Below are 15728 nucleotides of genomic sequence, written 5' to 3'. Positions count from 1 at the left end.
TTTAGATATTTTTTTTTATAAATGGATTAAAAGAACTAGATTAAAAGCCCTGAATATTCAGTTTTTTTATAGATCTAAAACAATGTGTATTTGAGCTTTTTTTATATATATTTTTAGATTTTACAAAATGATTTGTGAACTAAAAACACAGAAAAAAATGATTAAAAAAATACAATTATTGATTTAAAAGGGGGAAAATCAGGAAATTTAATATACATCTATACTCTTCATTTTAATTTGATCCTAAAACAGAAAGTCGGCACTCATGATTTACTTTCCCGGGCCACACAAAATGATGCGGCGGGCCAGATTTGGCCCCCGGGCCGCCATTTTGACACATGTACTATACACTATTTCATTTCACCTTCTTTTTTATATATAGTATATATAAATTGATACTCACCTGCTAAGTAGGTCTTTGGCGTCATCTTGTTGCTGCAACAAAAACAGCACCAAATAAACAATAATGGGTTTTCGGCAATTACGGTTCAGTCCTTTGAAGGGAAAAAAAACAACTAAAATAATCAGTTTTCACTCCATACAGCAATTATTTCAGTTGATGTGGTTTAGATAGTTCAGATACCACAAAACACAATAAAAGAATCATTCAACTTTATTATTCAACACTCTAAAATCCAAGTGATGAGGACTGACAACATATATATTTTCAAATGAGATGAATCTGTGTTCTGGGGTGGAAAGTCTTGAAATGGCATCAAGAAATCAGTCAAATGAATCATTGCAGATGTCGTATTTTGTTCTGTGGGTGTGAACGATAATTATCCTGCCTTCACTTTCTTCCCTTCAATGGCGTTCCGTCGCTTGAGGTTGGTGTACAGCAACGCAAAGTTGACTAGGTACGTTGACACGCATACCATGCAGAAATCACCCAGGACAAAAGCCAGAATAGAGGCGAGGTAGAGGGAGCCAGCCACTGACACCCATGAAGAGAACACCAATAAAAGAGCAGCCTTTTTGGACAGGGAAAGACCTTGGATGAAAACAAAAACATGATCAAGTCAGACCATTTCGAAAATATAGTTAAACTTTGCTGCCCTCTTGTGGTGTCTTAATGCTATTAGAAACTCATCTGATTACACGGGCATTTCTACCCATCAGTTTACTTGCTCAACCTATAGTAGACAAAATTAAATTAAATTTCGCTTTAGAAAATTGCAAGAGACAAACAACAAAGTCTTGAATAACTTTCAATTCCTTAAAAAAAGCAGTCTACATTAAATGTAGCTACATTGCAGACCAACATTCTGGTTTGACCATTTTGGTGTTTTTTACAACCACCCTCATCTGCAGTCTGTCATTTGAAGAACGCAAACATACCCAGGCCAAGTTGTAGAGTGTAAAATATAATTCCAAGAATACTGTTTGGTTGGTTGAGAGGACTATCTTGAGCAACAAAGAACTGGACCAAGCCAAAACCACGTCCCCATCTGAAAAATGTAGAAACAAACAAACACATTTTTTTGAAAAAGGGAAGGGTTTACAAACTACTGTACTGTATGCATATGGTGCCTGCTCCAATGAAAAGATGTGAATCAGTTATGTTTACAACTTTGGTAATGGATTGCCATTTTTACACATTTCCCAGGTAAACATTTCACATTGTTAAAGTGGTATTGATGGAATTTTAGGTCGAATGCTGGCACTTAAATATACTTAGAAAATCAATGATGTACATTTGATATATTGTACTTTTCAAAAATAAAAATTAAGTGAAATTCAGACTTAGCTTTCATTGTAAAAAAAACATCAATAACAACAACAATAGTATAATACCAAACTATTTACAAGAGAGGTGCATTCCACAATTCGGGGTCAATGGACTCCAAGGGTGTATTTCATTTTAACTTTGGAAACCTAACCTACCCAAACACTGAATAAGAATCGACTGCACACAAAAAAATATTAATGATGCTCATCCCGCTAGATGGGTTTTGTGATGATTTGCATTTAGGTGAGAAGCCCCCCATGATAGTGGGGGTTGCAAAACGTGGCACTTGAAAGGGGCGGACCCCAGTCAGTCATCAAGAAGCCATTGTGAAAAACCTGGCATCCCTCATTTTAGCAAAACCTAAAGTAAAATAGAAACAACAAACCAGACCTGGATGTGAAAACTTTGGAGCAGCTGACAGAATCTCCCAGATCGCACATCGCTCTGTAAGCCGGGTCGTGCTCTCGGGACAATTCCACGTGAAGCGCGTAAACGGACAAAATCAAGCCAAAGACGCATAAAAACACGCGTACTGTTCTCTCCCACTTGGGCATAACTGCTACTACTGCCATGTTTAAATCAGACAAAAACGACGCCTTCTACTTTACAAAATGAGGAGAAAACGTTGCGTTCGTGGGCTAGGGGAAGTCTATTCAAAAACATAGCCTGTTGATTGGCTCTGAAAGTTCAATCCCTGTCCTCCTAGTTCGTTGATTGGCTCGGGGATAGTCCGGCCTTTTCATTGGTAATATTAGTGGCCAGTAGGCAGTGGCGTAACGGTGTTTGTTTTTAGAGTTTGTCCACTTAGTGTAAATACGCCTCTTTTTCAGTAGATGGACTGCAATAACTGCAACTTGTAGCAGCCAGAAATTTTGTCATGGTTCAATGAGGGCAATGGAAAATGGAAAGTATTTACATTCTTAGACAATTAACCTGGATATTTTTTAATAGCACGAGATTTCTGGTCATTTATAAAATACGTAACTGAAATATCAAATATTTTCTTATTATTGTACTATTGTTGCGTTTTATACTTTTGTGTAAAAAGAACTGTTGTTTTCTTGTGGTGTGACGTCATTTAACATTGATTGGCTATTCACAGGCCAATCAAAAAGCGATGCGAGGTATTTCCCTCGAGCGGTTTTCCATACGCGCATAAAGTTTTGGCTTTGTGGTGATGCAGTTCGTTCAAAGAATCATTTACTTCATGGATTTGGATTTTAATTTGTTGCAGCAGAATCAAGACGATTATAAATCGGGCTCGAATTGTATAGTCTGACTTTCGGAAAAGCCGCATTGATAGACAGGGCGAGCAGCTAAAACCTTTTTTTTTTAGCTCATGAGTGTACATTTTGTCCGCCAGATGGCGAACGTGCCACTCGGTGGCTGGCCTCCGCCGTGAAACGATACAGAGGAAGAAGACAAAGACAAGGAAACGAGAAATAACAACAAGATCCAAATATGCAACTAAAGGATTAAACGATTTTAAATTGATTGATGCTTTGGTGAGTCTCGAGGAGAACCACTGTTTCGCGACAGTAAACACATCTGCATGATCGGTCACATCTAGTCGATAATTCTACTGACTTTGATTATTTGATGGTAGCAAGGCTACGCCCCTGTCTTGAGAGATGGTCAGATATTGTTGTACTCCATGCAGTTTGTGGGGCACTGTCAGGCTTAAGAAGACCACATTGATAATTAGTTTGAACGGGATTTTTCGTCTAGAGAGTTAGATTGTGAAAGTGCGTGCTTCACAGTAGTCAATGAGTAACCTGATTCTCTTATTGTTTGACAAGCTTGCCAAATAATGGTGCAAAGTTGCTTATAATTGACTGAAACGTCTTACTATGTCATGCCGAAGGGTATTTTTGCCCCCACAAAATAATGTCTGGAATTACTCACACATCTAATTACTGCAATATGCAATCAAAGCTTAATCTGTGCTTGGCAACAGGTTTATTTTCTGTTAAGTGTACCTGTCACTGTCATAGATCAATAACACAAATACAGTAAGGTGCACTTTTGATCACACTGTATCCCTTTTATTTCTAGAGCTATGTCATCTGAGGAGCATGGGGAAGGTCAAAACCATCAACCTCTGGCCGTGGCGCCCGAAAGAATGACGACTGAAAAAGCCGATGTTGACCGCCATGCAGTCAAAATTACAAGCAGCACCACAGATACCAGCACAACTGCAAAAAACTTGGCTTTGCTCAAAAAGCACTCACTGGATGTGAAATTTGATGTGGGCGAGGAGTATGATGTCATCGAAACCATCGGCACTGGCGCCTACGGCGTCGTGTCATCCGCGAGGAGACGAGATAATGGTACAACTGATTGACAGGGGTTGATTGTTCATTTAGCTGATGGTTATTCCTCCTGTTTTTCGCATGTTTGATGTTCCTCAGGCCAACAGGTGGCGATAAAGAAGATCTCCAACGCTTTTGAGGTGGTGACCAACGCCAAGCGCACCTTGAGGGAGCTGAAAATTCTCAAACATTTCAAACATGACAACATCATAGCCATCAAAGACATCTTGCAGCCTAACCTTCCTCACTCCGCCTTCAAGTCCGTGTGAGTATTTTTCAACTGCACGTCCATGCATAAAATATCACACGACTGTACATTTGAAAGTACTAAATACACGGTCAAGTAGTACTTACCATCTAGATTTATTTTTCTGATATTCTGCAGGTATGTAGTGCTGGATTTGATGGAGAGTGACTTGCACCAAATCATCCACTCTGCACAAGCGCTCACACCTGAGCACACGCGCTACTTCCTGTACCAGCTCCTCCGCGGCCTCAAGTACGTGCACTCCGCTAACGTCATCCACCGAGATCTGAAACCCTCCAACTTGCTGGTGAACGAGAACTGCGAGCTAAAAATCGGCGACTTCGGCATGGCCAGGGGTCTGAGCTCCCACCCTGAGGAATCGCACTCCTTTATGACCGAATACGTGGCCACCCGATGGTATCGAGCTCCCGAGCTCCTCCTGTCCCTCAATCACTACACCTTGGCGATTGACATGTGGTCGGTGGGGTGCATCTTTGCCGAAATGTTGGGACGAAAGCAACTTTTTCCCGGCAAGCACTACGTCCACCAGCTCCAGCTGATCTTGTCCGTGTTGGGAACGCCGCCCAAGGGCTTAATTGGCGCTATTCGAGCCGACAGGGTGCGCTCGTATGTTCAGAGCCTTCCGTCACAATCTCCCGTGCCCTTGGCCAAACTGTACCCTCAAGTGGAGCCGCGGGCTTTGGACCTGCTCGCCTCTATGCTTCGCTTTGACCCGCGCGAGCGAATCGGGGTGACTCAGGCGCTGGAACACCCGTACGTGGCCAAGTACCACGACCCCGACGACGAGCCCATCTGCGTGCCGGCGTTCGACTTTGAATTTGACAAGCTTCCAATGACCAAGGAGCAAATCAAAGAGGAAATTTTGATGGAGATCCAAGACTTCCATAAGAACAAGCAGTGCACCCGTCAGAGGCTTCAGTTCAGGCCGCTAGCGAGGGCAAACGGCGGCGGAGGAGGAGGAGGAGGAACCGCGACGCAAAGTGGTCCACGTGTCGCTCAGGTTTCCTCGAGCGACCTAAGCGAGTTCAATGGCGATCTCGGCAAACAGCGAGCCTCGCAAACGGGAGATGCCGAGTCCAGAGCCAACCAGATGTTTGCAAATCAAATGGACACGTGTGGCAAAGATGGCCTCAATTTACCGTGCCTCACAAAAAATGAAAGCGGCCCGGTCGATGTGGACATGCCCAGCGCCAACTCGGACAGCGGCCAGCCGGAGACCATCGACTTGACGACGCCAGTCTCAAGTCAGGAAATGGAAGCGATGAGGGACAACGAAAGGCGGAACCAGCCCAGCGAGAACCAGAACCGTCCTACTTCTGCCACACCTTCAACTAGCACTGTACCTTCTCTATCGCTGTCAGCCGCCCAAGCTCAGTCTCTGTCCCAAAGCCTCTCACAGTCACTGTCAACAAACCAGCGGCCCCCCCAAGTTACCTCAGAAGCGCCCAGGAAAGAAGGGGCCATCTCGGAAGACACCAAAGCTGCCCTCAAAGCAGCTTTATTCCGAAATAAAGCGAGGGGTGGTACGTAGGCTTTCTTCTTTTCATCTTTCGCTTTACCTGGTGTGAAATGCAGGTCCTAAATTAAAAAGAAAATGGATCACATTTTTTTAAGCTTGTTTTGTTCAAAGTTGTATTTAACAAGAAAAAGAGAACACTTTGGACAACTATCATTCACATAAAACAAAGTATTTCAATATGCCAATTGTGAATTTCTGAGACCTGATAATGGAGTAAATCATTTTTAAATGTTAATTTGACTTTTTTCCATTTTTATTGTAGATGGCGGTGTGTCCACACTGAGCACGGAACCGTCAACAGGAGTTGGAGGAGGGACACTGGCAGCCCTTTCCAATCCCGAGTCTCGGCGACCAGTCACGGCTCAGGAGCGCCAGCGAGAGCGCGAGGAGAAAAGGAGGAAGCGGCAGGAACGCGCCAGGGAGAGGGAAAAGAAACTGAAGGAGAAGGAGAGGCGAGAGGGAAGGCGCGGGGACTCGCTGGGCGGGGTTTTGCTCAGCGACAACGACAAGAGTCTTTTGCAACGCTGGACCAAAATGATGGACAGTCGCAACGACAAATCTCACACACCTAACAGTGAGGGCGCCAAGAATAGAGACTTAAATGTGAATGCTGTTGTTGGGGAGAACACTCAAGGAGCATCCAACAAACAACTGGAAAAGGAAACAAAGTTTCCGTCGCACGAGCAGCTAAACTCTCAAGTCCGAGCCAGCCAATCGGGTTTGCTGCAGCCTTCCGGCAAAACCCAGCAATTAATTTTCTCAATGAGCCAGAAGAAACCAGCCGATATCGTTCTTGCTGTAAGCGGGTGCGTGGACATAATGGACGGTTCTAGCGGTTTCGTCAAGAACAACAACACGCTCAAACCTCACGACGAGAGCGACGGCTTCAACTGCTTCGGTAATTGGAGCGGACAGCAATTAGAAAGCAGGCCCTCCCAACAGGCAAAATGTCAAAGGACGCCACCGCAACAGAACTTTCAAGCCTTAGCCGAGTCTCAGACGCAGCTGCTCCCAGTGGAGACTTTTTTGACCAAAGGGCCGACGGCACTCGGCGCCAGCGACGCTAACGGGGACGTCGGGGGTCGCGATCACCTCAACCGTCACGTCGCGCCCTCGGTCGCCAACGGCCCTCCCGTGGAGAAACTGTGTTCCTCCGTTGGGGACAAGTCGGGGCCCCTCTGCGGGGTTTTGCCGGTCCCCACACAGGCTCATCCCAGTTTGGCCTATGAAGACACGGGACAGCAAGGACCCTCCGTCACCCCCGACATCCACACAGTAACACTACAGCTCTCCAAGTCTCAGGTTGGTTCTTTTGTATACTGAAGAAGTTCATCATTGGATTGGATTGGATAACTTTATTCATCCCGTATTCGGGAAATTTCGTTGTCGCAGTAGCAAGAGGGTGAGGATGCAGAAATAGGAAAGGCATTTTAGACATAAATAGATAGGTAATAAGTAAGTTAATAAATACATGAATAAATATATAAATAAATAAGCGTGTTGCTGAAATATACATATATATATATACACATATATACATATACATACATATGCATATACACGTACATGTGCATACACATACATACATACACATACATACATGTACATGTGCATACACATACATATATAAGCACATATATACATACATACACATAGATGTACATGCATGCATACGGTAGGTCTTAACACAGCCATTTGTTTTGTTAAAGAAGGAGCATCGAATTCAAGCTATTCATATGACATTTTTGAAGAATAAGTAATATCATAAAATGGGTGACGTTGGATTGATTGGCTGTGTTTTCCTACCTCAGGTTGAGGACGTGTTGCCCCCAGTATTTTCAGTCACCCCAAAAGGAAGCGGGGCAGGTTACGGTGTTGGCTTCGACTTGGACGATCTCCTCACGCAGTCACTCACGGAGCTGCAACACTGTGACCGAGACAGGTGGGATCTTAAACAATACTTTTTGAATTTAAGTTCAAGATAAGGGACTTACTTTCACCTGTTGAGCTCCACTCTAAAAACTTTTCCTGTTGCCCCCCCTCATCAGTTATGACTCGGCTCCTCTCTCGGCCTCGCTCTTATCTGACTGGAGCGAAGTTCACCGGATGACTCCGGCCGACCTGGAATCGCTGCAACAGGAGCTCCAATTGGGCTCTCCCATGATCCTCTCTGATTCCATCGCACCTGATTCCTGACTGAGTGCCAGTGCTCGACTGAATGTCATTTTATGATTGACTGAATTAATTTAAATGTATTTTTTGTGAATTGTATTTTTACGTTTGTTTCCTAGACTTCATAACAAAAAACACCTACTGTGTCAGACTGAGAATGTTAATGAATAAAATTTCAATTTTCTAAAAAATAAAAAAATAACCACCACATACACTATCAATTAGTTTGCACTTTGTATAAAGGTTTATTTGTCCTTAGGACAATATATGGCCCACAAGCCATGACACTAATTTTCAAAAGTAGACATTTATTTATACAAATGAAAAAACGAATACAGGTCACAGTTGCAATTTATAGGACAAAGATATATATATAAAAAACTTTTAATTTGCACTTCATTCACTCAAATGCTAAAAATTATATTAGAGTTTGTCTTCCAACAAGTAGCAAGTAACGGAAATTTCTTCATTTGGCCCGGTTTAACCTTCCTGAAAACCTTCTCAAGGCTTACTTACAGCCAACGCAGGAGCAGCATGACCGACAAGCAGGCGAGCAGCACGTCCGAGCGTTGCAGATGCGCTCGGCCATACAGTGGGGCGTCGGGTACATTGTCTCTGATGAAACTGGTGTAACTGGTGAGCCTAGCGTAGACCCCTGGCTGGTTTTCCTCAGCGCATCCTAGCCCAAAACTCACCACCCCTGCCTGTACCCATGTCCCATTGAGCATCTGGCACACGAGGGGCCCTCCTGAATCACCCTGTTGGGAGAGGGTGGGATTACTACTACTGCATAGTGTAAATGGAGCTATTTTTGGTAACAGCGACACAAAGCGCTGACCCCGACAGTACCTGGCAGGAGTCCTTGCCGCCCTCCTGGTAGCCGGCACAGATCATGTCATACAAGATGTCCACCTGTTCTGTCTGGTACATCTCACGACATGACTCCTGAGAGATGATTGGCACCTGGACCTCCTGCAGAGGACCCGCCCCTGATAGTGGAACTGTGCAGAGGGTAGGGAACCAGATGATGACTTTTTGAAAATCACTTAGCTGATTTCCCCTTTTATTTTCTGTAATTACTGATGTGCCACTCAAAAATAACAGTGTGACGTGAGCCTTACCATTATTGCGGATGTGCCCCCATCCAGTGACGTGGCAGCGCATGCCACCGGGAAATAGGGCGCCGGAGGTAGGCAGGCACACGGGACTGATCCAATCTGACCAGGTCAGGGGAGTGGAAAGGCGCACCAGGGCCACATCCTTACCGCTGTGAGGCTCCACGTACCCAGACGGGATCACTACGTTGTTGATGCGGTGTGCCGATTGGTGCGGGTTGAAATTGTTCAGGTAGTACCAGCCGGCGTAAATAGTGTACGAACTCAAATCAGATGGACTGAAAGGGTATAAAGAGAGGTACATTTGAAGGTTACATTGTGCAAATCTCAAAATGTGATAGAACACATGGAAGATTTAAATGTTACATAAAAAATGTTTGGTGGGAATCATATTTTTAATATCACTATCAATAGACAACATCAGGCTGAGTTTCACCAATTTGGCACTTTGTTAGCAGCAATTGCGTTATAGTATTGACGGATGCTTCAAATTGTCATTTGTCGGACATCAGTGTCCGTTAAGTAAACTTGTTTAGAGCTAAATCAATAAACATACTGCCTTTGATGAAATTAATCTTCCTCATATCCAAAGGGGACGTCAACACATTGCTTTAAATGCCGCTTTGCGATGAACCAGGTCTCCTACGTCTTTAAAATGTTAACATTCTATGTATACATTCTTTGGTCAAAAGAATAGTACTTTAGTTAAAAAAAACTATTTTCCCTTAGAATAGTGTAGTAGTGCATTTTTCCCAAACCTGGTCATATATAAAATATAATTGCCTATTTTCCCACAGTTCCACAGAAACCTTGAACAAGTGTGTTGAAATCCGTGGGTTTGGTTTGCACGTCTCCTTACTTGGGAAAACAGTGAGCTGCTGAAAGGATCCAGTTCTCAGTGATAATGGACCCCCCACAGACATGGATAGCATCTTTCTGAAGGCCAAAGAGTACATTGTAAGAAGAAAATCCACAGATACACACAGAATGCGACACAAGTAGATGAGTACAGGACCCCCTCACCCTTCTTGCTAAAAAGCAAGGGGGATACACGAAAGTAGGGCACCATTGGGACCCCCTCTCACCTGAATAGACACCTGCCATGGCCACGCCCCATCAGAAGCGTCCATTCCTCCTACAATTCTGTTGGTCTGGACCACCGGTCTCCCGCAGTCTTGTGCGTACGACGCCAAGAAACCTAAATGCCAATTTCAAGATGACTTTTGAATGGAAACGGCAAAACTACGAGAAGGAATTATCTGATTATTATGTTAGAGTAGACAGATCAGACAATAAAATCAAAAGACAACCCGGTGATTTCATGGTTGGTTTTGAGACTGACTGACTAAATCCACTAAATCTATGACACAATACTGTGATTGGATTTAGTGTTAAAGCAAGAATAGTAATATTACAACTGGAAACATATTCCATTCAAAGTTGCATGTTTTTTTTTCTAAGTAGAGGACATTTAGAAAGGAACAAAGGAACAGACATGGCGACCACAGGGAAGATCCTGGCGGATGCACTCACCTGTTACGCCAAACAAAGCAGCAATAAACTGGGCCTTTAGTGACATTTTCTCCGTTTTAGTCCCGTAAAAAACAAAACGCACAGTTACTTTGAGAGATCAGCGAAACTCTGGCAGAGAAAAAAAAAGATGCCCTTTGTCCACGACGACGTTCTTCGCTAGAAAAGGGAGCAAAGAGAAGAAGGGAAAAGGATAAAGGAAGAAAACCGGTTTTGTTTGTGTCCAGACTGAAGTGGTTTCGACCACATTCCACGGTAAATGGTTTCTTCTCAAGCCACAGTTGGTTGTACCTGTTCGTTCTGACCAATGAAAGACGCCCTCCGGGGGACACCTGAGCCAATGGAACTCTAAGAATTTAGCAGGAAGCCCCTCCCCCGAAATTCAGTTCAGTGCAGTTTCGAGGTCAAGACAATATGACAATAAAGTGTCATAGAAAGGACATGATTGATAACACAAAAATTTAAATAAATTATATTACATATTTCTCTCCGCACCCACAAATGTCCTTGCTCATTGTGTATTGTTTGGAGTGAGAATGAGTAAACAGAAATGAATATTTTTCTCCATTTATCTGTATATGGCTAAAACATGGCCTCATTTTTTTCTCATTTATCAGTACTGAGAAATATTTGCGACATGATGAATCTGCCTGTGTTTAGTAAAGTATTATTTGTCAAAATGCTCCTAGGTATGGAATCACAATATAGATCGTGTGGGTAAAAATATAACTTTTAAAAACTGCCACGTCACATTAGTCACGTGACTCTTGTTAAAGGTTAACCACGTGATAACCTTCGTGTGTTTGTTGTGAAAATGCTGGGGTGACCAACATGTTAGTAAAAAACTGGCCCTCACATATTTTAGTTTAGGGTTATCACTTATCCTCACAAGGGTGGCGAGGGTGCTGGAGCCTATCCCAGCCAGCCATAGGGAGTAGGCGGGGGAAAAACTGTAACCTTTGTGGATTGATTCTAACAAGGTAAACTTGTACTGGACTCCAATCCAGGTCAAATGGTAAAAGTAGATGTTTGGGACTAAAAGAACATATGGGTCATTTTCACATAATTCAGCAAATAACGGTAAAGACACTTTCAGAAAATGAATAATTTACAAAATGCAATTCAAGCATTCTGATTATCTCTAATTAGCAACACTAGCACTGCCTGGAAATATCTTAGCTGGAACTTTAATGAAAACATAATTAATTAAAATTTAACCTGGATTTTACTAGTCTGAGCTCCTTGTACTGGTGAATGATACGATATTGGTGCCCCATAAGAGCCACAAGGTCTTTCTCAAGGTCATCACAGAGTTTCGCAATGGTGACAGATTTTTCTTTCTTCTGGATGACAACAACATCAATTGGCCCATTATTTGTCATTCTGGTCTCTACTCCCTTCTCCCATTCGTGGTATAACACTTGCTCCTTTGATTGCCTTATGTCATCAGTTCCATCCCTGTAGATCTTTTTGATGTATTTCTTGCAGACAGCACAGTTTCTAAACATACAACGGTAAAGACAAAATTTATTAACGGTAAAGACACAACATTCCACCTCAGCCTTTGACATTGGTAGATGGTATTTCTTGGCACTCAGTAAATGATAGTGTTCTGCATGCATACACCATGCCCAGTTCATTAAAAAGCAAAGTAATTATGTTCACCAAGTTTTTAGGACATCGGTAAAGACATGGAATTGTTACGACATTTCACAGGTATGGTCCTTACCTTGGTTTTAGTTTCATTCTCATGGCTTCTGCTTAGCTGGCGTTGACAATATGGCTGACAACATCCTGGTACTTCTCCCACACCAGCCACCTGGTGTATTTACTGTGAATTTTTTGGTGTATTTCTCATGTGATAACGGTAAAGACACACTAACTGATATGAAAGGTACATCAGTAAAACTGTTTGCAGTTGCAATTCTTTTGCATTTTTCTCAAAGACAACTTGAGTGAAAATACTATTGAAACAAATCTAAACAACACATTCTAAATAGAGACAAACAAATAAATCATAACCCGACTTTTCATTCCTATAAACTGTGACACTAGATTCTGGACATCTAACGGAGTGGACAAATTCAACATAAACTGGCTCTCAATGTATTTGTGTCTCAAATAGATTTCTCTTAAAATTGGTGCCAAATGTAGTATAATATGTGGCAAACAAAGCAGTAGTAATTAATTTTTATAACTTTGTAACACATAAAGGGAAAGTCCAGGGCCATATCTTTACCGTTATTTGCTGAATTATGTGAAAATGACCCATATATTTACGATCAAAGTAAGTCTGTGGGTCATTTCCTTTTTCCACATTATATTGAATGCTTATTTCTCCTGTCTGTCTTTAAAGCGGTCTGTCTGTCTCTCTCTCTTTCTCTTTCTCTCCCCTGCCTTGCTCGCTGGCTCTCTCGTGCCCCTAGGCACTGTGTCTAGTTTCAGAGAGCAATTGAAGGTGACAGGGACAGAGAGAGAGGGAGAGGGAGGGTGAGGGAGGGAGGGACAGAGGGAGGACACATCACACTGTGGCCTGGGGCTACACAACAGTAGTGGAAGAGCAAGAGATGGAGGTGGGTGGGATGTAGGAGGGTGGAGGGGGGTGACCAACAGAGGAGAGAGTCCAAATAGGGGAATTCCGTAAACAGGTAAATAACATCAACAAGTTGGAATTAGTATGTGACGTAGCCGCAGGTTAACTATTGGCGCTTAAGCACGTAAGGTCCTCCCGCCTACCTGCTCTCCTCGCGTATTATATATGCATGCATTACAGGAGCCAGTCAGTAAGAGCAATTATAATGCACTCCCGTTTGTTTTTATTTTAACGTCTTGATGAATATTTGGGCTGGCATGGTAACCATGGTGACTGCCTCCGCACGCACACATGGCCCTGCCCTCCTCTCGCCCACCCCCTCTTCCGCATCCCCCCTCCAGCGACGAAAAAAGCAAGGGATGGCGAGGGAGGGAGAGAGAGAGAGAGGTGACAGGAATGAACTAACAAGATGCACTGGGAAAAAAAAAGCATGTCCCGCAGCTACATGAATCTTTGCAGCGAAGCACGCGCCGTCACACACACTCACAGACTCACACATTATTGCACTCAGCACATAGGGATCACGTAGGTTAGGCCACATTCCAACAACTAGAAGACAATGGGATGCTGCAATCGGTTTGGAATAAAGGGCGTGCGAGCTAAGATTCGGCTAGCCCACATTGCTTTACTACTTTTAAACAATGTATTCATTGCTTCTACGTGTATGGTAAACTTTGACACTTTTAGTTGGATCAGCACACATCTCTATAGGAATGCATATGTATATGGATTTTTTTAGGGAGGGACGCATGCCAAAATAATAGCTAAATAAGAAAAATGGTGAGAAATGAAAACATGACCAAATATGGACTGTATTTTGAAGAAAGTCATTTTGTGCTCTGAGCACATAATGGTTAGAAACGTGGATGATCCAGAGTTGGAAATATTGAATAAAGATTAAAAAAAAAGAGAACCTGAACTTTTTGGGGAAGTTTGTGTACCTGGTGAAAAAGTTTGAGAATCTCTAGCCAGGTCAAGTTAAATTTCTAGGCCTAAATCATTAAAATCGGCTCAAGGGGTCCGCGGGAAAACAGCTGTTCACACAGAGCTGACAGTACAATGTTAAAATAATCAAAAGTAATTTAAACAAGTTCATATTTTAAGAGGAAAATTCTATACTAAAAAGTAATTAATGCAAAGATGGCATCCTTTGTCCAGTCTATACTTACATAAAATGCATAATTCATTCCTATAAATACAAAAAGTCAAGGAAGAAATATAAGAAATCTCTAGAACAATAAAATAATATTTTTTTTAAATGATGTTTGGGGCTTATTTAAAAAAAATACAGTACTATCAAATTAGCCATCTATTTCATGACAATATCATATTTGTACTTTGTAGTATGTAATATTTTCCAAATATTATGAAGTCTGCCACATTTTGTTTTAATTCAAAGCCATTTGATCAATTTAATAAGATATGATCTATTAATTTAACACAAACACATTGCATTGAAAGCCATAAAATCTAGAACAATTTTCACATTTTCCAATTTTTTTGCCGAACCATTTCAAACCATTGAATGAAAAACATTTTAACATAACCCATCTAAAAAAAATTACAGTTCCGATTGATTTCCCTTGCCTTATCAATCGATCCATACCGATTTATTATTACTAATCACATAGTAACTGCATACATACCCCCCAAAAATGGCATTACTCACAATTAGTGCATTTAAATACATTTAAAAGAAGTCAATTGTTTGAAGATTTTACTCCAATTTGTTCGTGATTTAAGTAGGAAAAGAGATAGAGCAATGATGTTGGGATGGGGCGCAAGGGGTGGAAGGGGGGCAAAGAATAGGCGAGTATGAAAGAGAGAGGGAGCGACAGAGAGAAAGGGAGCGCAAAGTCTTGTCAACCGGAAATAAAACAAGCTGGCACCCTCCCCATCCCCGAGCCCCTGCACCCACCCCAAAGTCACATACTTCCTCTTCACTCTCTCCATCTCCCGGCTTGGCCTCCATCTTCCAGCAAAGAGATATATTTAAACCGTGCTTCCACGCCGCTTCCTGCCTCACATACATACCGTCATACCTGCGTCACCTCATGGCAGGCCTTCATGTGGCTTTTTTGTTTCTGGAAGTGTATGCATTTTGAAAAATACATTTAGTAAGAGGCCTTAAATGCACAGTGTTATTATTATTATTATTGTTATGAAACAGTCCTCAAAACAGGTTTTTAGCATGAATTTCAGGTAAGGTGCTTTGTAACCTGTTTTGAGGCCTTTTTGCTCACCCCACTATGCCGCCACCTATGCTTGAGTGAGGCCCAAAAACTGAAGCTTTACAAACCTTAAATCTTATATTAATAATATCCTGACTTTTTGCAATATATTGGACTTTTTGTGTGCTTACAACCTTCCAATGAGGTCACACAGGACACAAAATAAAGGCCTAAAGGAGATAAAATACATTTGTGCTCTATGTGTTGGTTGTTTGTAGCCGATCCATTCATTTTATTCATTGGTGATAAATTAACACAA

General features: G+C 42.3%; 3 protein-coding genes across 3 annotated transcripts; 1 reads left to right on the top strand and 2 right to left on the bottom strand.

Annotated features, from left to right (window-relative positions):
• Positions 1-595: 595 nt before the first annotated feature.
• vkorc1 (vitamin K epoxide reductase complex, subunit 1) lies at positions 596-2399 on the bottom strand. Its single transcript, XM_077626144.1, has 3 exons — positions 2120-2399; positions 1339-1448; positions 596-991 (listed from the first exon to the last, which is right to left on the bottom strand). Exons 1-3 carry the CDS (start codon positions 2299-2301, stop codon positions 780-782), a joined length of 504 nt encoding a protein of 167 aa, XP_077482270.1. The 5' UTR covers positions 2302-2399; the 3' UTR covers positions 596-779.
• A 370-nt stretch (positions 2400-2769) lies between these two features.
• Positions 2770-8214, top strand: mapk7 (mitogen-activated protein kinase 7). Its single transcript, XM_077626141.1, has 7 exons — positions 2770-3234; positions 3785-4059; positions 4141-4306; positions 4427-5832; positions 6091-7130; positions 7640-7770; positions 7877-8214. The coding sequence occupies exons 2-7, from the start codon at positions 3789-3791 to the stop codon at positions 8022-8024; spliced, it is 3162 nt and encodes a 1053-aa protein (XP_077482267.1). The 5' UTR covers positions 2770-3234; positions 3785-3788; the 3' UTR covers positions 8025-8214.
• Positions 8215-8221: 7 nt separating this feature from the next.
• Positions 8222-10877, bottom strand: LOC144092958 (serine protease 33). The gene is made up of 6 exons (XM_077626143.1): positions 10649-10877; positions 10201-10313; positions 9975-10051; positions 9122-9393; positions 8850-9001; positions 8222-8758 (listed from the first exon to the last, which is right to left on the bottom strand). The coding sequence occupies exons 1-6, from the start codon at positions 10692-10694 to the stop codon at positions 8513-8515; spliced, it is 906 nt and encodes a 301-aa protein (XP_077482269.1). The 5' UTR covers positions 10695-10877; the 3' UTR covers positions 8222-8512.
• Positions 10878-15728: the final 4851 nt, after the last annotated feature.

Source organism: Stigmatopora argus, chromosome 18 (genome assembly GCF_051989625.1).
Source record: "Stigmatopora argus isolate UIUO_Sarg chromosome 18, RoL_Sarg_1.0, whole genome shotgun sequence".
In the NCBI taxonomy this organism is placed as follows: domain Eukaryota; kingdom Metazoa; phylum Chordata; class Actinopteri; order Syngnathiformes; family Syngnathidae; genus Stigmatopora; species Stigmatopora argus.
The sequence above is the reverse complement of the archived record's forward strand: the minus strand, read 5'-3'. Positions and strand labels throughout refer to the sequence as shown.